Here is a 21,477-nt window from a genome sequence, read left to right on the forward strand (position 1 = left end):
CTCCATTACTCTGACGTGTTAGATTCCGTAGCCCAGGGTAGAGGACAAGACCGCGGTCGCTCTCCTCTCTTTACAGTTCCAAGGACGTGTAGCGCATGTGGTAATTGTACGCACTATTATCAACTAGCCGATGAGTACTATTTTTTGTTTTACCGATTTGTCAAAATCAAGTGGCGGGCCAGAAAAAGGTCACTTCTTTGAAAATATATAGGGCAATTATCATACTTTCTATCTAGTTTAAGATGTTCAAGTGCGTTTGATTATAACTCACATATGTCAAACAGAACATTCACGATGTTCAAGTTTGGACCGGAGTGTTTTTTTGTTGTTGAACCAAAACAATAATTCCCCCCTCCAATGGGCTGGATTGAATGGGCTCATGGGCAAGGCCGTAGTTTGCATACACCTGGTCTAGAGGCTATATGAAGTGTTTCCGTCCTGTTTTCTCAAGCATCCTTCCCATGGAGCGGCGAAAAATGACCTTAATTCAAAGCTAAACAGATTAGTCCATAAATAACCATAATTGAGAGAAAACATGTCTGTGTGAGATATTTTAAAATGGGATTTGACTTGAGGCTTTGCTGAACCCCGTGAAGTGGTTTCATTTAGTGCCCTGATAGTGGTGCGTGGCGGCTGGGGCTAAACGTTGGTGGCACCGGAAGTAGCACCGCTATAAAGCAGAGGACAGTGTAATCAACATATAAATAGAATTCTACCCATCACGGAACATTGACTTAAATGGGGATGTCCGTTCTAATAAATATATTTCTACGGAGTAATCACAGCACTGTTTAATGTCTGATGATTGGGTCGCAGATCATTGGGTTATGGAGAAAATCCACTTAGCGCCATGTTTAATTGTGGGAAAGAAAAATTTGACATTGAGAGCCTGAGGGGTCAATTTTGAGCCGTCTCATGTGCCTCACCTGAACGCCACGTTTTCGTACGCATTTATTTTTCCTCAGTCTATTTTGGTGAGTGACCTTGGACTGGTCGGGGATCATACGAGAGAGGCGATAGATCGAAAAGTAATTACTGTTCCGCATCTCACCCACTGAGAAAAAAAAAAAACTTGGGCCATTCATTAATTATTTACAAGATTCAGAGAGCAGCAGTACATCATGGAACCTCAGGGGTGTAAACACCCGTGAGCATCCCTCTCTCTAAACCACGAACCAGCCTTGGGTAGATTCATTAATGCAAACCTTAGCAAAACATTTTGCAACAGAGAGTGTTTTGCAATGAAAACGGGTTTCTAATTGGACAAATTCAGAGAGATCTCACTCGGTTTCTGCCCATTTGCTTCCTAGTGAATACACTCCTGGTGAACCAACAGTCCAACCAAGACCACACCTGGTCATCAGAGGGGGAAAGGGAGAAGATTAATTTGTGTAGCGTCCAATGATAGGAGAGACCATGTGAGGGGTTATGACAGAGCCTCAACTTTCTGCACTGGGTTCCAGTTACATTTTCTACTAACTTTAAAGATGTTAGGGTTGTACGTGTACAGTAACTTGCAAAATAAAATGTTACATCATTATGACAAGACTAGTTACTTAGCTACCACAGTTAAAAGGGTGCTAAACCATGTGTTCATGTGAATAGTGAATCTATCTATGCATAGTTACTTTAATAAATCTACTGCAGAGATGCGAGGACCTGGGGGGGAGGGGGAAAGGAGGATTACATGTACATACTACCTCAACTAAGCTCGCAATGTGCCACGGAGCAGGAGGAAAAAAACCCCATCACAGTATCGGTACCCTCCCTGTATATAGTCTCGCTATTGTTATTTTACTGCTGCTCTTTAATTACTTGTTACCTTTATCTTTTATCTGTATTTTTTTGAAACTGCATTGTTGGTTAGGGGCTCATAAGTAAGCATTTCATTGTATTCACCGGTTGTATTCGGCGCATGTGACTTATACAATTTGATTTGATCCCAAATGGTGCCCTATTCTCTGGTGAAAAGAAAAACAGGGTGCCATTTGGGAAGAAGGCTAATTAAACTAGAAAAAGGTTTTTGAAGGTTGACAGCAGAAGTGAACATTATTGATTACTCGGGACCTCGCACCTGGATAGACTATAAAGGCTATGCAAGGAAGGTTGTGGGAGAATAGGCAATCTAATTACAAACCAGAGAGTGACTTGTAAGGGGGACAGGGAAATGGCTACAGCATAAGCTAAGGAGGGACACCCCCAACTACAAGACAAGCCGTCACTACTTTAAGAGGAAAATGACTAAGAGCTCAAGCAGGACACAACAGAAAGCAATGGACAGACCCCTCTCCAAGGGACACATATGCTCTTGCACCGCGACCTCCTGGCACCATAGTGAGTGAAGTCTGAGTAGCATAAACTTGAACACTGGCTAACGTATAGGCTAGAGTGACAATGACTTAAAGGTCCAATGCAACTGTTTGTATCTCAATATCAAATCACTTCTGGGTGACTGACCATTAAATACCTTACTGTGATTGTTTTCAATTAAATGTTCAAAACCTGTCTAGGACTGGGGTTCCGCTGCCAACAGCCAATGAAATTGAAGTGCGCCAAATACAAATCAACAGAAATCTCATACATCACATTTCTCAAACATACAAGTATTAGGCACCATTTTAAAGATAAAATCCTTGTTAATCCAGCCACAGTGTCTGATTTAAAAAATGCTTTACAGCAAAAGCTCCACAAACGATTATGTTAGGTCACCACCAACTCACAGAAAAACCCAGCCATTTTTCCAGCCAAAAAGAGGAGTCACAAAAAGCATAAATAGAGATAAAATTAATCCCTAACCTTTGATGATCTTCATCAGATAACACTCATAGGACTTCATGTTACACAATACATGTATGTTTTGTTCGGTAAAGTTCATATTTATATCCAAAGATCTTATTTTACATTGGTATGTTATGTTCAGTAAAACATGCAGTTCCAAAACATGCAGTGATATTGCAGAGCCACATGAATTCACAGAAATACTATAATAATATAAATGTTGATGAAAATACATGTGTTATACATGGACATGTAGATAAACTTCTCCTTAATGCAACCGCTGTGTCATATTTCAAAAAAACTTTACGGAAAAAGCATAATCTGAGTACGGCACTCCGAGCCCAAACCAGCCAAAAGAAATATCCGCCATGTTGCGCAGTCAACATCAGTCATAAATAGCATTATAAATACTCACTTACCTTTGATGATCTTCATCAGAATGCACTCCCAGGAATCGCAGTTCCACAATAAATGCTTGTTTTGTTCGATAATGTCCATAATTTATGTCCAGTTATGTCCAAATAGCTTCTTTTGTTAGGGCGTTTGGTAAACAAATCCAAAAGCGCGTTCAGGTCCAGTTGGATGAAAAGTTCAAAAAGTTATATTACAGGTCGAAGAAACTTGTCAAACTAAGTATAGAATCAATCTTTAGGGTGTTTTTATCATAAATGTTCAATAATGTTCCAACCGGAGAATTCCATTGTCTGTAGAAAAGCAATGGAACGAGAGATACCTCTCATGTGAAATGCGTGCGACAGAACAAGGCTGCTGGCAGACCCCTTAGTCAAACAGCTCCCATCCGGCCCCCCTTCACAGGAGAAGCCTGAAACAACATTCTAAAGACGGTTGACATCTAGTGGAAGCCTTAGGAAGTGCAACATAACCCATATCCCACTGTGAATTCTATAGGGGCTGAGTTCAAAAACTACAAACCTCAGATTACCCACTTCCTGTTTGGATTTTTTCTCAGGTTTTTTCCTGCCATAGGAGTTCTGTTATACTCACAGACATCATTCAAACTGTTTTAGAAACTTCAGAGTGTTGTCTATCCAATACTAATAATAATATGCATATATTAGCATCTGGGACTGAGTAGGAGGCAGTTTACTCTGGGCACGCTATTCATCCAAAAGTGAAAATGCTGCCCCCTATCCCAAAGAAGTTTTAACAATGAGAAATTTCTCAAGCAAGAATTTTGCTAAGACTGGGAGTGGTCTGAGTGGGGAGGGGAAAACTGAAAACTAGCTGTTATTAGCAGAGAGGTTTGGAACTCTTTCTTGTTGGTCTATATCAATAAGACTTCACAACAAGTTGCAGAATGGTTCAATTTGCATGATGGGGAGGGGGGGCAAGAAGATCCTCAGCTCCACAAAAACCATTGACAACTATGTGCCGTTTAAAACGATGTTAAATAAATGTTAACTATTTGGTTCTAATATCATCACCTATTGAAGAACATAGTCAGAACTACACATGTCCGATTATTCCATGCAAAACAGTAAACGGTCTAGTTCAGGGGGAGAAAGACAGATTTTTTCCTTGTCAGCTCAGGGATTCGATCTAGCAACCTTTCGGTAGCTGGCCCAACACCACTAGGCTACTGCCACCCCAAGGGTAGCTACACAATAACTCTAAATATTGACCACCATTAATTGGATATTTCAGTGATATAAAATAAAACTAGACGTGACAAGTACGAGTGGTCTAGGTTCATTTCCCATGCTTTGTGGGCTGTCTGTCAGTCAAAGAGCAGAGGGGCGCATTTGCCGATTAACTGTCATCTAATGATGTTAATTTGGCAAGCTACCGATAGAAACTTACTACAGTTGGCTAAACAGTGTTAACTAGACCTAATGTATTTTTTTCTACACCCAACGTTGGCTTACCGAGCGAAGTTAGTTAACACGATCCCCTTTTCAACATTGTTTTTAAGAGTGTTTAATTACGATTGCTGCTGACAGACACGATAGGATACATTGATTGATGGACCACGTCAAATTGGCTAGCTAGCTAATAACAGATCATGTCAATATGGCTAGTTAACGAGCTAACTTTCAGTGGATAAACTAGATTACTATATCCAAATAGTTTGATTTGCTTGCCATCTATAGTGGTGATGACAGTAGTCCGACTAATAACTTTACCAGTACGAGGACTGGCCGATGTCAAGCGCTTTCCAAAAGCCTAATCTCTGATGAGGCTATTGAAATGACACATTGTTTGCTTAGCTAGCTAGCTACATGCCAAATGGATAGATTACGCACACATAATTAGAAAATATATGATCAACTGATGTTTACTGATCATAAAAAGCATGCAGTTACTTGCTGTACATCTCTGATGATATAGCAAAAAATGTGCACAATTGTTTAGCATGAAATATAATTTGAAATTTGTAGTTCTGACTATGCTCTTCAAGAGGAGATTACTAACAAATAGTTAACATTGATTTAACAAAACGGCACATAGTTGTCAATGGTTTTAGTGGAGCTGGGAGTATCCTTGCCCCTCGGCAGCCAAATCGAACGCTCTGCACCATATTGTAATGTTTTATTGATAATGACCTATTAACTAATTTACCGCCTGGTAATGTCACCAGGCAGGCCAAAACTCCAACCCACCAAAACAGCTGTTACACTAAAAGGGCATTAGCATATTTTTCCCTATTTGCCCGTACTATTCCAACCTCAGTGTGGAAAAGTATTTAAAAACACAGCAAAATATCATTTTTGACTGGGCCTTTAAGAACTAACTGGGCCTTTAAGAACAGACTTTGAAAGACAGTTCACTTCAAAATCAAAATTTGTCAGACATTTTCAGACCTCAATAGCAGTCGATATGAATCCATCCCATCTAATGAGAAGATCCAGTTAAATGAAAATATAGGCAGTCTAATAGTTTGAAATTAGACTGTGCACATGTTACCAACTGATTTGGATTTGAGGCATATAGCTGAATCAACCCAACAGATGGCCTGGGACGTGGACTCATCTCACCAATAGACTACGTAAATGTCTGAATTTAAAAAATAAAAATCACACAAACGTTCATATTAAAGTGAACTATCACTTTAAGACTGGATAAAAGCGGTCAACATAACATCTAGAACAGTCACCGACACTGCCAAAGTAGATTCATTCTTAAAAAAGGTTTACTCTGTTTAGTTTGGTTAATGTAGTTCACCCGGGGGGAGTTGGTCATTACCATTATCATTGCTATAGTTCATCAGCATGCCACAAAAGACAGTCAAGAGCTTCCCATTGTCCGGGTCAGTATTTTGGGACAGTGACTTTATGTGTCCAGCTACTATCTGAGCCCCTCCCGCCAGGTCAACTGCACTCCTGCCCTCATCTGCAAAACAAAGAGGTCAGGGGGAAATCAAAAAAGAAGAAAAATCACAATCACAACAACCAACCTGGGGAGAAAAAAAAACTATATAAAAAAAAAGGGAGAGAAAGTTAAGCAAGCAGTAAAAATAAAATAAAAAAATACACAAAATCACATAAGTAAATAACACATGCTATAGAAATACGGCCATAAATAATTATTTTAATAATTAATCATAACGTGAAAAAGGAAAGGCAAAACAAAAAATTACTTGAGGCAGCTAACTAGAAATTAAATCACACATAACCCAAGCTAATACCTGTTGCACATAGCTCAGAGACACGAAATTACATATTGTGCGCTTTGCCGTTTGTTTTGGTCATCCCCACCCCAAACCTCAAAATGTATTGGTGCGCTTGTGGCGATCAGTCTGAAGTACAGACAAATTTAGTGACAGTGCTGATGAAGCCAATTAGTTAAAAAATAAATCCAAATGACTTTGAATGCTCATTGATTTTTCATCACAGGTAGATTCTTCCAGATTTCAGAATCATGGTCAAATTCTAATACAGTGTGGATATGAGTGGAAGACACAACCGTACTACAGAAGTAATGGAGACAGGTTATGCATATGAGCATGACTGTGAACAGCAAACGTATGGTGGTAGAGTGACTGAATCCCACCTGGATTGAATAGAGAATAAATCTGTTCGCTTTGTACAATAAAAATAATCCTGCATCTTGGGAACTGAAGACCAGACAGCCTAGGGACCATGGGAATTGAAGTTGTCACACTCAGTGACTCCAGTCTGTTTTTATGAAATCATTTTTAGCAGACGCCTCATTGAGTGGCCTTAATTAGCACCGTATTACTACAGTACCCTTTTAGGACACTGCTCAACATAGCAATCTACTACTGCCATGAAAATATATGCTAAACAAAAACAAAAATGCAACAATTTCAAAGATTTTACTGAGTTACAGTTCATATAAGGAAATCAGTCAATTGAGTCAGTCAACTCATTAGGCCCTAATCTATGGATTTTACATGACTGGGCAGGGGTGCAGCCTTGGGTAGGCTTGGGAGGGCATATACCTACCCACTTGGCAGCCTGGCCTACCTAATCAGAAATACTCCTTAGCACTGCCCGCCCCATCCCCCCCTCAGACGATCCCGCAGGTGAAGAAGCTGGATGTGGAGGTCTTGGGCTGGTGTGGTTTCACGTGGTCTGCGGTTGTGAGGCCGGTTAGACGTACTGTCAAATTCTCTAAAACGAAACATGGGACCAACACTTTACATGTAGGGTTTGGATTTTTGTTTAGTATAGTATTATTTTGTTACATGATTTTGGACACAATTAGCCTATGTCATATTTATAGAACATCAAATTAACCTCACTATAAAGGGTTAAAAATAATGTCAACAACGTTAGATAGGTAAAAAAAAAAAAAAATTAAAAAAGTGGATTAGTTGGTGCGCCCGAGGTTAGGGGTTAAACTTTAAGGACATCACCTTTGCCTGCAGACACCACATGTACTATAGACCAGGATTGCTTGATGTGCCAAGATATAATGTAGCAGGATAGACCATAGACATAGGGAGGCCATGTGCTCTCATGGTAGCACCATCATGTGACAGTATGCTAATGTTAGACATAAAAGGCAAAAAAAAAAAATTATAAGTATATCTGAATTGTGTTAGCTCACACGGGAACATAGACACATAATAAAGTGTGTGCTTGATGATGGCAGACGAAATGGGGATGTCTGGGACGTAGCTAGCAGAGGAAGTGTTACAGTATGGGTCTTGTCAGTATATTATTGTCTTCATTAGTTGTTTTAACACAGGAACATATTGACACATTATACAGTCTGTACTTAATGATGGCGGACAAAATAAGAATGTCTGGAACGCGCAGCTGCATAGCTTGCAGAGGAAGTGGTAGATGATTAGTCAGGAAAAGAAAAGAGGTGAGAGAGCGAAAGAGAGATGGGCAGGGAGGGGGAGAGAGAGAGTTGTAGGAGAAACGAAGCAGAGAAAGCAAGGGAGAGGGACTAAACAAATTGCATGGAATCTGGTTGCCATTTATGGACAAAATGCTGGCACTGTTTTTCTGCTGCTCGGTCTGAAAGTTGTTTGAATGCACAACGATTGGCAGTTGAAACGGTCAGTTTGTCTTGTGGTAATTACATTTTGAAAAAGGGCCAGTACCGAACAACTACAGACTCCTTCTAAGCTGATTTCTTCAGTGGTGCCCCCGTTACGAGTTGAAAACAGCTGCAGCTCCGACTGAAACACACGTTTCTGCCACTATGCTCTTACACTCTTTATGACCCTATCAAACCATAGACGTCTCACCTTTCGGTGATGGGAAGAACAATGCACCAGAAACAATAGCTGCCATTAAGGCCTCTATGCAACACATTTTCCCCTTAAATGTATTCACGACAACTCTTGATTAATTCCCCTAAATCTTTATTCTAGTTACTTTTTTGAAGCGGGAGCCGCATTTGGTCTCCAAAGATGTCTGGAGGGTCCAACTGAAATTTGGTTATATTTCCTCGCCGTCAAGATAAAAAAAAAGAAAATCCTCTATCCATAGTTATTTGAATTTGATGCTCCCTGACTGTCTAGCTTTCATTTTGGTGATTATTTAACAAGCTGGACACAGTCAAAAAACTATATGAATGTAGATCGTCTAATTTCTACATTTCCCGTAACCCAAAAAATGTGTTTTACTCAAACCAGACTGAACAAGACCCTTACGGGCCGGATCTGTATGTTCGACACCCGTTCTAGAGGCATTGGGGGAAGTGATTGTAAGCAGATTTATCTTTGTGTGACAGACTTTGAAGGTGAGGGTGTCCGTCTGGGGAAAGAAGTGCTGCTCTCAGCAGGAACTCAGGGCTGACTAGTTCCCCAGACTGACAGGGGATTGGCAGTCACCCTGGCGCCTATTAAAATGGACAGAACAGAATTCCTGAATAGTGTTATATTAGAGCTGCTTAGCGAAGCTTTTGCTACTCAGATGAAAAATTATGGATTTCACATTGACTTTCGGGTAGAATCATGGAATATCATAGTCATCCCACAGTAGAGAGCCTGTATTTTCAGATACTTTTGTCCCTTTATTGCCAGAGTATTCCAAATCATACCCAGAGTATTTCCCACTTGTGAAACAGGCTAGTCTATATCCCATTACGATGACCTAAGACTAAACCGATTTTCAACATATCAATGCCATACAAAAGAGCAGATATTGCTAATAGCCGGTTCAGATTCTGCTGACACCAGTATTCCCCCAGATGTAAGGCACCTCCTCAGGGAGAGCAGAGGGGGGACAGTTGTCAAATAAAGGCACTTCAATACTTCCTCTACAATTACACTTAGGCAAGATGGCCCCCCCTCCTAATAAAGTGACTTCCCCATATAACATTTTTTTTTTAAATCTATTTGAAAATGTTGATGGTGGACCCATTGACACCGATCCCGGGTACTTTTCCACCCGGTGAGAAACATGTCAGGGAAACCTATGACAGGGTGTACTTACGGCTGTCGTAGCAGATGTTGCCTAGGGCACGGCCTGTCTGCAGCAGCACCTCATGGTCCTTGGAGTGGAGCAGCTGCACCAGGGGGGGGATGAGGCCCGCCTCCACACAGGGGCTACGCATGAACTCTGGAATGGAGACGAAGCACAGGCAGGAATAGCAGTTATGCTTGAGAGTGAAGTTTCCCCTAGGTACAGATCTAGGATCTGCTTCCCTTCCCCACAATCCTAATCTTAAAGGGATACTTCAGGATTTTGGCAATGAGACCCTTTATCTACTACTTTCCCAGAGTCAGATGAACTTGTGGATAGCATTTTTATGGCTCTGTGTGCAGTTTGAAGGAAGCTGCTAACTAGCGCTAGTGCAATTGCTAATGTGACGACCCTCCCACTCTGTCTGCCGAATTCTTTCTCTTTGCCCTTGTTTTCCTTATTGGGATGTCGGTGGGCAGAGCTGGGAGGGTCGTCAGCAAAATGGGACACACCTGGGTTCGGGTATGTCCTGGGGATAAATACACCTTCCCATTCATTAAGGAGGCTCTCGCCATGCAGACACACTGTTGGATTTTGGGTGTGGCATTTTGTGTCTGTTTTGGCCCCTCATTATCACATCAAAGTATGCAACCACTCACACCATTGTTACTTGTTTATAGGTTACTTTAGTTGATAAATATATTTTGTTATTCCTTGAGCTCCACGTTGTCTCCTTTTTTAGGAGGCTGTTTGTGACAAGTGGGGGCTCATCTGGGATTATAAAGTTGGTTCCTAGACATTTTGGTGGATATTATTTATGATGGGTTAATGCTATTTGGTATGCGCTTTGGTTTGGTATTCACTGCATAGTCTTATAGGTGTGCGGTATAGTGCCTTAGACGTATCAGTGTTTTTGGTTGTCCGGTGACGTCATCAAACGTGTTCCATGGAAAAGTATGCCAGTAGGCCCAATACTAGTGTTAAGCTAACTGGTATGAGTACTTTGTTTGGGAGAAAATGTGGAATTAGTGTTTGAGGACTTTGTATATATTTTGTGACAGCTTTTTATTTGTTTGTTTTTTTGCGCTGTTTGGTAGGCCCAGTGTTGGTTGCCTTCTTGTTTTTTTTGGTAAACTTACCACTGCGGTGAATAGATGGTTGTGTACTGCGTGGGATAGAATAACACTGGTTAGTTTCCAGGTCCCTGCCCAGATTGGAAACCCTTTCTCTACTTGCTGTTGGGACAGCGGTCTGAAGTGAGTACAATCTGCTGTGTACCTCAGTGGGAGATTTGGGTAGGGTAGTGCCATTTGCTACCCGGAGCTATAGCCTGTCTTTTCCCCTGTTAGGCTTAGCGACGTGTTCCACTTTGGAATACGTTGGGCATGTTTTTTTGTTTGTTATTTTTGTCTGTGGACTGAGCAGTGGTCTCGCGGGCACATCCTTGGCTTGAGGGGAATCCGCCAGTGAGCTGGGGTGTTTTTCCATGCCAGTGGGATTTTCCATGCAAACAGGCTACAGTGCATAATTACCCACTGCGAATCTGCACGAAGACTAGGGTGGAGTTATTATAGGATTTGGGGAAATTCCTAAAATATCTGATCTCTCTCCTGTGGTGCCCAGTGTGATTGGTGCTTCTCTTGTTGTGGTTTGGTGTGTTCAGCAGAGGGGAAGAGTGAGATTATTTTTAGTAGTGACTGATGTCTAATGTACACACTAGTTCATACAGGTTCCATCAGAAGAACTGTTAGAATGATGTACTAAAGAATAGGTGGTGAAGATCGCTGATCATGACCAGGTTGAAATTAGTGATAAACATCTTAAATTCTGTTAGGTTGATATTGAATGCCAATCTGATGGTGTGGTATACTCGAAGTTAATGGCCGCTCCGATCTTACTCGGGCTAATGGTCTCTGTCAGTTATCCCTAGTAGTCCGTCTTTTGAACAACAGAAATAACTGCTTCTGTTACAAATAGCGCATGAGCAAGCTAAACTGGAGCATGAGTGTGTTCGGGAGTGGGCGTTAGAACAAGCTAAACTGGAGCATGAGTGTGTTCGGGAGTGGGCGTTAGAACAAGCTAAACTGGACATGAGTGTGTTCGGGAGTGGGCGTTAGAACAAGCTAAACTGGAGCATGAGTGTGTTCGGGAGTGGGCGTTAGAACAAGCTAAACTGGAGCATGAGTGTGTTCGGGAGTGGGCGTTAGAACAAGCTAAACTGGAGCATGAGTGTGTTCGGGAGTGGGCGTTAGAACAAGCTAAACTGGAGCATGAGTGTGTTCGGGAGTGGGCGTTAGAACAAGCTAAACTGGAGCATGAGTGTGTTCGGGAGTGGGCGTTAGAACAAGCTAAACTGGAGCATGAGTGTGTTCGGGAGTGGGCGTTAGAACAAGCTAAACTGGAGCATGAGTGTGTTCGGGAGTGGGCGTTAGAACAAGCTAAACTGGAGCATGAGTGTGTTCGGGAGTGGGCGTTAGAACAAGCTAAACTGGAGCATGAGTGTGTTCGGGAGTGGGCGTTAGAACAAGCTAAACTGGAGCATGAGTGTGTTCGGGAGTGGGCGTTAGAACAAGCTAAACTGGAGCATGAGTGTGTTCGGGAGTGGGCGTTAGAACAAGCTAAACCGAGCATGAGTGTGTTCGAGGGAGTGGGCGTTAGAACAAGCTAAACTGGAGCATGAGTGTGTTCGGGAGTGGGCGTTAGAACAAGCTAAACTGGAGCATGAGTGTGTTCGGGAGTGGGCGTTAGAACAAGCTAAACTGGAGCATGAGTGTGTTCGGGAGTGGGCGTTAGAACAAGCTAAACTGGAGCATGAGTGTGTTCGGGAGTGGGCGTTAGAACAAGCTAAACCCGAGCATGAGTGTGTTCGGGAGTGGGCGTTAGAACAAGCTAAACCCGAGCATGATCGCGTTAAGTATGGAAAGCAATTGGAATTTAAACAGAATTTGGAGAGTGCAAAAATCAAGCTGCAACAAGGGTGGCTAGAGTTGGTTAGAGAAGGAAAGCGCTCTGGAGTTTGCTCTGGGAAAGGGACCCTGATTTTCCTACTGTAGGGGTCGCTCCTCTCTCGATCAAGTCCCAGACACATCTGTTGCCAAAATGTAATGAGAAGGACCCTGAAACATTCTTTTCATTGCTTGAGTGTGTTGCTGACGCTAGGAGTTGGCCTGATTCTGATAGCAGTGTTGAATGGTAAAGCGCAGGAAGCATATTCAGCTCTTAGTGTAGCTGACAGTGTCAGCTCTCTGCTAAGGTTCAAATGGCTGTTACAGATTTACGAATTGGTTCCTGATGCTTACCGCCAACGATTTAGCACTTAAAAAAAGGCTAACTCACGATAACTCACGCAAACTCAACATGAGTCTATCTTCAGTTTAATTGCTGGTGTACCGCTTCTGCGGTTATGACTTTCCATGAGCTGTGTGATCTGATTATGCTAGAGCAATTTAAGGATACAATCCCTAATCGTATAGCCACGTACATGAACGAAAAGTGAAGATTGTCTCTGAAGCTGCGGTTTTTGGCGGCGGAGTATGTTTTGACTCAGAAAAAGTGTCTTTGCAGAGCCCCATATTCGGAGTGAGTGGGGACGTTTGTCAAGATTTGGTCCTCGCCCACTGGTTTACGGGCGGAGTTTCATCTAAGATTGAGCCTGGCTCCCATGGGAAAGCTGACTTTTGTCAAGAGTGTAACTACTGTCATGGTTCAGGTCATTGGAAAAACGAATGTCCTGTTCTCAGGGCTAAGGGTAAATTCAGTACTTGCGCTAACATTAAACCTAAACCTACAGCGTTAGCAGTGCCTGTCCCACATCTGTTCAGTCCTGTCACTCTGTTTCATGTCCAGGGGCATGTGAAAGTCCCAACGGACCCAGATTGTTTACCTTTCGTTACGGAGGGTTTTGTGTCTCTGTTAAGAAGTAACATGCCAGTGAAGATCCTGAGTGAAACAGGTGCCTCTTGAGTCTGTTACCCTTCTCTGCTAGGACTGATTCTGGATAGTGTCTTAATTATAGGAATTGTTTTGAACACTGTCAGTTCCATTGAATTCTGAACTGGTGAAAGGCGAGGATGTTGTAGGGATGCGTCCTTCGTTGCCTATTGAGGGTATCGATGTTATCCTTGTGAATAACTTGGCTGGTGAGCGTGTATGGCCTGTCATGTTCATCTCTAGTGGTTTCCTCTAAACCGTCACTTGTAGGGATTCCCGATGAGTGCACAGTTTCCCAGAGGTGTTCAGTGCGGTGATGCATTCCATGAGCTGTGGTGACCTGGTCGCTACACCGGCTAATGACGATGTTACAAAGAAATCTGTCAATACTTTCCTTGTTATTCTGTGCCCTGATCTAATCAAGGAGCCACGGGCTGACCCCACATTAGAAGAGTCACGTGGCGACTGTTTATTTTGCTGTCCTGTTCTGTCACTCCTGTCTGTTCCCTCGTTGTCTTCTTTCCTTGTAAATGTTGCTTTGTGCAAAGGTTGCTGAGGTCTAGTGAGGACGAGGTTGGCTGGAGCAGTATTTTGTTTGTTTGGTTGGTGTGGCGTTCCAGGGTCATTGGTGGTCCCCGGTTTTATGGGGGTGTGTGTGTCGACCCTCTCACTCGGTCTGCCGAATTCTCGCTTTGCTCTCGTTTTCCTTATTAGGATGTCGGTGGGCGGAGCCGGGAGGGTTGTCAGTGAAATGGGACACAACTGGGCCCGGGTATGTCCTGGTGATAAATGCACCTTTTCCCCCATTCATTGATGAGTCTCCACACCAGACACACTGTTGGATTTCGGTTGTGGCATTTTGTAGCTGTTTTTGTTTGCTTGCTTTGGCTCCTCAATATCACATCAATGTACACAACCACTCACTTACACCATTGTTACTTGTTTATAGTTTACTTTAGTTAATAAATATATTTGTTATTCCTTGATCTACACGTCATCTCCATTTTTTTAATTTTTTATTATTATTATTATTTTTAAACAGGCTACGAGCCGGTTCGGGACACTAACTAGCGTTAGCGCAATGACTGGAAGTCACTGGGTATCTTCTGCACGCTAGCCGATACAATAGACTTCCAGTCATCACCCTAATGCTAATTAGCATTGGCTTGTGCAACTGCCTCTTCATTACATTCTGGACACAGTGGTATCCATGAGTTCATCTAACCCTGGGGGAGTCAATAAATGGCCAAAATCCCCAAATTACCCATGAGCAGTGTCTCGGTGAAACTTCCCCCTCATACCACTCTGAATGGACCCTAGAGAAGGACCCTAGAGAAAGGTGGTGTCGTGCAGTCTCAATTAAAGATGCAGTCCGGGATCCTAAGTACTTAAATATTGTACATACAAACTGCCAAAAAATAAATGTAAAAAACTCCAGGGACTCGTTTTGGCTTGTGAGCACTACTTTCAAAACTACTGACTGAAATTATACAAAACCTTTGAAGCAACAATTTAAAGCTGTAATCGGAAGTTTAAACAAAGCATTTCCATGCCCTTGTTTCAGTAGATAGGCTGAGGGAAGGGGCTTCAGAAATGTAACCACTCTCAAATTCATAGAGCTATGAATGCAATGACTGAACATCCATTAGATCATAACGCTACCAACACTGCTTACACAGTATGGTAACCTAACACCATCACACTATCCAGGGATTTTCTTGGGTGCCTTTGATACATTTTTAGGTTGAAAATCGCTTTCAATGTGAACTTAAACAAGATAGGTCCATCTTTTCATTTGAAAACAATCACCAGAATAAAAAGCAGATTGTTTGATCAAAACCCAGCATTCTTTGCGACTTAAGTGCGACTCGATTCCGAGTCTCAGACTCGAGTTTCCATCTCTGCATTCTCATTGTAAAAAGGTACAGAGAGAGAGTTCTTATTTTCAGAAAGTCTAAAATGTGTATTTGTAGATAAAAGGAGTAGAAGCATAGCTAAATTAATTAATCATTGTGGCAACCAAATGTACTGGCTCTTTTAGAATTAATTCTCATAATGAGATGAGATCATGATTCAACACGTGAGGTAAGGATCTTCTAGTTCACTGGTATTCAACTCTTACACTACGACATTCGGAGCCCGCTGTCACGACTTCCGCCGAAGTTGGTCCCTCTCCGCCCCCTCATGTCCTTGTCGGTGATTGTTTATTGTAAGTGTTTGTTCACGTCTGTCCTGGTGTGCGTCAGGTTATTTACCCATTATTTGATTGTTCTGTTTTCCAGTGGGTTTTTCTGTTATTAAACTGCACCGTTTGGAAACAGTTTTTTGCTCTCCTGCGTCTGACTTCTCTGCCGCCAGTAACGCCCCCCTTACACCCGCTGGTTTTCTGTTCTACCTGATCATTAATGGCACGCACCTGGTCTTCCAGGTCCAAATCAGTCTGATTAGAGGGGAACAATGAAAAAAAGCAGTGGAAATGTCTTCAAGGTCCAGAGTTGAATTTCTAGATCATCAAAAGTGTTATTAACATGATGCTTCTTTTCAGGACCATAGTCCAACAGCACGACAGTTGTACAGCAGCCCGTGTCTTGAGTCAGTCCAGCTAGAAGACATTGAACTGTACAATACACTGAGACCTGTGCAGGAGAAGACAGTGTCTTTCATTTCCTGCACTCTGACATTAGCCCTAATCATAAGAATACATTATTTATTTTTCTAAACAGGCTATGCATTTCCCAATCGAAATACTTTGTGTGCTAAAAATGATCACGATGTTTGCAATGAGAAGTAATATTACTTCTCATTGCAAACATCGTGATCATTTTTAGCACACAAAGTAACTGGTGATCTAAAGTTTAAATGCATAACGGATCATTTTCAGAGATATCGCTAACAGCAAGTAAACTGCAATCAAAAAAACAAAACAGTTCCATTCACCTGATGATTGATTTGATTTTATTAGGATCTCTTTTAGTCCCCATTTGGACTAATCTTCCAAGAGTCCTTAAACATTCAAATACAATTTATAATACGATCACATAACACACTGTTACAAACAGACATATTGACCAGATAAATACTCCAGCACAACTTTCCTATGTATTGTTTGAATTTATATATTGAAAAGGTTTCTGGTTTGCTCAGATAAATTATTACATTTCTTTATTGCTCTAAATCAAAATGTTATTTTGCCTATTTCTCTGTTCTGTCTGGATAACACAGATGGTGGACAATCTATTCCTATTATTTACTGAATGTTTCTTACCAACTGAATACTGTTGCGAATAGAGTTTGGCCGTTTCAAATGGTGTATATTATGACATAAAATGAGCATGTCTGTTTTTTTTTATTATCTTGTTGATTGATAACAAACCAAGAGCATTGAGCATGACTACAACAAAAATAAATCATATCTCCACCTTAACAATCCTTGCTGCTTTGTTCTGTGCAATCTGCAGCCTCCTAATTTCACTTGCTGATGCATTTCCCCAGAACACAGAACAGTAGTTCACCTGACTCTCAATTAATGGTTATTTGCTTAATCTTTCCTGGTGAATATTTAGCCATCTCTCTGATCATGCATGCAGTTGTTTTTTCATATATATATATATATATACACACACACACATAATTAGTTATTAGAGATTACCATGATAAGCAGGTGTCTAGCTGCACTCCGAGTAGTTTGGTTTCTGCCACGTCCTCAATTTGTACCCCTCCCATACTTCCTTGTATCCCATGCAGTGTTGGCCTTTTCCTGGTGGATCAGACCAACTTTACTTTGGTTTTCTTGGGTGTTTAAAACAAATTTGTTTCTGCAAACCCACTCCCTGATATTTTCCAAATCTACTTGAGGTTGCTGCATCTGTTGAATCAATTGATCATTTGAAATGTAACTTCTTGTTGAAAGTTAACCACTCCTATTTGCCATTGTTTCAATCTAAACCTACAGGAAAGTGTGTGCTCTCAGGCCTGGAAGGAAGCTAAATTAATTATGCTACCGAAGAACAGCAAAGCACTTCATTGGTTCAAACAGCTGACCAATCAGCCGGCTACCATGCCTTAGTAAACTTTTGAACAAAACTGTGTTTGACCAGATACAATGCTATTTCACATTAAACAGATTAACTACTGAATTTCAGCATGCTTATAGGGAAGGGGACTCAACATGTATGGCACTTACACAAAAGCAATGATTGGCTAAAAGAAATTGCTAAGAAGATTGGGGGAGCGGTTTTGTTTGACTTCAATACAGCTTTTGATATTATCAAAAACAAATATTTTCTACTGCTGAAAAAAAACAAATGTGTTATGGCTTACATCCTCTGCCATATCGTGGATCAAGAGTTACCGGTCTAAGAGAACACATAGGGTGTTTTTTAATAGAAGTCTCTCCAACATAATCCAAGATGGCTGCCAATCAGTCTTTCCGTTTGTATGTCTGATCCTTGAGATCCGAGTTGTTTTAATGACCCGATCATATCTACAGAAGTAAACACTTGATGTGAGGGTGGATGCTGCATATAACTATTTTTAGATCTGTCTCTATTTTACAAAATGTGTTTGTACAAATGTCTGATTGAGAAAGCCTTTTTTTCCCCTTACTCGAGCTGCTCGTAACTGTAGCCTACACCTTTTTTGGTAACAGAGTCGGGAGAGTCTGTCTGAGCGCAAGGCCTGCTACTCGAGCGCAGGTGCGCACTGAAGGCTAGGAGCGGAGAAGCGGTTGACAGATTGGAAAACCCGATGCACCGTGTGTAAAATCTACGTCGTTGTGCACGTCTACTGGTCGTCACCTGTGCTGAAATACCTCTAGAAACCAGCATGACGTATCTATTACTGTGCCTGCCCTTTACGCAATGCCTTCCTGGATTAAATAGGCTGAGTGATCAATGGGGTGAGTGAGTTATCGTCACCTTATGCCCTACAATTTGCAAACACTCCGACGAGACCATGTTAATACCACCAGGAACTTGGTCTCGCTCTGTAACTGCATTTGTACCACTCTCAAACGCAAGTGGGGCCACACATGATAGCACACTTTCAAAATCGCAAACTCTTGAATGACTTTTTCCCTGTGTCGAAAGACTCAGCTCGTTTCATTGACAATGCGCGCTGGCTCTGCCAAGTCCTAACACATTTTGCTCTCTGGTAATGTGCGACCAAACCCTGGACCGGTTAGATACCATGCAATCTACCGACTCACTATGATTTTTTTTTTAAAGCAGGTTTTGGCCTCTTGCATGTTAATGTCAGTCTATTTCCAAAAATAGACATGATTAGAATATGTGCCAATAAGACAATGGTTATCATCAGAACCTGGCTAAAGAAATCTGTTTCAAATCTCTATTGATGGGTACACGTTTTTTTTAGAACTGATCGGAAGAGTAAAGGAGGAGTTGAAATTCAAATCAAATGTTATGTCACATGTGCGGAATACAACAGGTGTAGACCTTGTGGTGAAATGCTTACAAGCCCTTAACCAACAATGTAGTTTAGAAAAATACGTGTTAAGTAAAAAAAATAAAAGAAAATAGGTAACACAATTAAAGAGCAGCAGTAAATAACAATTGCGAGGCCGTGTACAGGGGTACCGGTACAGAGTCAATGTGCGGGGCACCGGTTAGTCGAGGCAATATGTACATGTAGGTAGAGTTAAAGTGACTATGCATAGATAAACAGAGTAGCAGCAGCTAAAGGAGGGGAGTGATACAAATAGTCTGGGTAGCCATTTGATTAGCTGTTCAGGAGGCTTGGGGGTAGAAGCCTTTTGGACCTAGACTTGGAAGACATTTAGAATCAGTGGAAGGGACAATCCCTGGTTTTCAGATAACTTGGCAGGATTAATTAGAAAGAGAAATGTATCTTGGGCTCAAGCTAGACATACAAATGCTCCTGTTGACTGGGCCTCCTTCAGAGCGCAAAGAAACACAATTACAGGATTGATCAAGAAGTCCAAATCAGAGTTCTACAGTACCAGTCTAAAGTTTGGACACACCTACTCATTCCAGGGTTTTTCTTTATTTTTACTATTTGACATTGTAGAATAATAGTAAAGACAAACTACTAAATAACACATATGTAGTAACCATGTAGGTGTTAAACAAATCAAAATATATTTGACATTCTTCAAAGTAGTCCCCCTTTGCCTTGATGACAGCTTTGCACACTTGGCATTCTCTCAACCAGCTTCATGAGGTAGTTACCTGGAATGCATTTCAAGTAACAGGTGTGCCTTGTTAAAAGTTAATTTGTGGAATTTCTTACCTTCTTAATGTGTTTGAGCCAATCAATGTGTTGTGACAAGGTAGGGGTGGTATACAGAAGATAGCCCTATTTGGTAAAAGACCAAGTCCATATTATTTCAAGAAATATATTTTACACTTTTTTTTGGTTACTACATGATTCCATGTGTTATTTCATAGTTTTGACATCTTCACTATTATTCTACGAAGTAGAAAATGGTCCAAATAAAGAAAAACCCTTGAACGAGTAGTAGGTGTGTCCAAACTTTTGACTGGTACTGTATCTAAATGCAGTCACAGAGAACCTAAACAACCCTACCAAGTTCTGGAAGATAATCAAATCAGTGTCAGGTTCTAATGTATCCTGTGGCCTTCCTGACCATTTAATGATGGATTCTAATGAAGTGAAGGATAAGCTGATATTGCATGGGGTTTTTAACAAGCACTTCATATCTGCTGGTTCAGGTTTTTTTATTATAATAGTGGGGCCCATGTCTCTAACATAAGTTCTGTTACAGTAAACTATGATGTAGGCTCTTATGTGACCCATTTTAACTTTGAGCCTATTTCTTATGCTGAGGTCTATAAAGCACTAAAGGCAAGACACTAAAAAGTCTGCAGGTCCAGACAACCTGGATCCCTACCTATTGAAGATAGCAGATATTACTGAACTGGTGGCTCACATTTTCAACTTTAGTCCCTTGACCAATTCCATAGGGGCTCCCAAGTGGCGCAGTGGTCAAAGACACTGCATCTCAGTGCTAGAGGCGTCACTACAAACAACCGATTCCAGGCTGTATCCCAACCGGCCGTGATTGGAAGTCCCATAGGGCGGCACACACTTGGCCGTATTCCGAGTTTGGCCGGTGTAGGTCATCATTGTAAATAAGAATTTGTTCTTAATCGACTTTCCTAGTTAAATAAAAAAATGGAAGTCAGCTTATGTCCTCCTACTACTAAATGGTGGAGATCCCTCAGGACGGTAGTTATTAGCATCTACAGTGCCTTGCGAAAGTATTCGGCCCCCTTGAACTTTGCGACCTTTTGCCACATTTCAGGCTTCAAACATAAAGATATAAAACTATTTTTTTGTGAAGAATAAACAACAAGTGGGACACAATCATGAAGTGGAACAACATTTATTGGATATTTCAAACTTTTTTAACAAATCAAAAACTGAAAAATTGGGCGTGCAAAATTATTCAGCCCCTTTACTTTCAGTGCAGCAAACTCTCTCCAGAAGTTCAGTGAGGATCTCTGAATGATCCAATGTTGACCTAAATGACTAATGATGATAAATACAATCCACCTGTGTGTAATCAAGTCTCCGTATAAATGCACCTGCACTGTGATAGTCTCAGAGGTCCGTTAAAAGCGCAGAGAGCATCATGAAGAACAAGGAACACACCAGGCAGGTCCGAGATACTGCTGTGAAGAAGTTTAAAGCCGGATTTGGATACAAAAAGATTTCTCAAGCTTTAAACATCCCAAGGAGCACTGTGCAAGCGATAATATTGAAATGGAAGGAGTATCAGACCACTGCAAATCTACCAAGACCTGGCCGTCCCTCTAAACTTTCAGCTCATACAAGGAGAAGACTGATCAGAGATGCAGCCAAGAGGCCCATGATCACTCTGGATGAACTGCAGAGATCTACAGCTGAGGTGTGACACTCT

At 41.5% G+C, this 21,477-nt stretch overlaps 1 protein-coding gene across 5 annotated transcripts in view; it reads right to left on the bottom strand.

Annotated features, from left to right (window-relative positions):
• rap1gds1 (RAP1, GTP-GDP dissociation stimulator 1) overlaps positions 1 to 21,477 on the bottom strand; it is a 67,010-nt gene that overhangs the window by 30,643 nt on the left and 14,890 nt on the right. For 4 of the 5 annotated variants that reach the window (XM_029674597.2, XM_029674595.2, XM_029674596.2 and 1 more), the window contains 2 exons: positions 9,657 to 9,782; positions 5,983 to 6,129 (listed from right to left, as the gene is read on the bottom strand). In XM_029674597.2, the coding sequence (XP_029530457.2) occupies positions 5,983 to 6,129; positions 9,657 to 9,782 (273 nt within the window). The remainder of the gene's footprint in view (positions 1 to 5,982; positions 6,130 to 9,656; positions 9,783 to 21,477) is intronic. The other variant, XM_029674598.2, reaches the window with a different exon arrangement.

This window comes from Oncorhynchus nerka, linkage group LG12 (genome assembly GCF_034236695.1).
Source record: "Oncorhynchus nerka isolate Pitt River linkage group LG12, Oner_Uvic_2.0, whole genome shotgun sequence".
NCBI classification, from domain to species: domain Eukaryota; kingdom Metazoa; phylum Chordata; class Actinopteri; order Salmoniformes; family Salmonidae; genus Oncorhynchus; species Oncorhynchus nerka.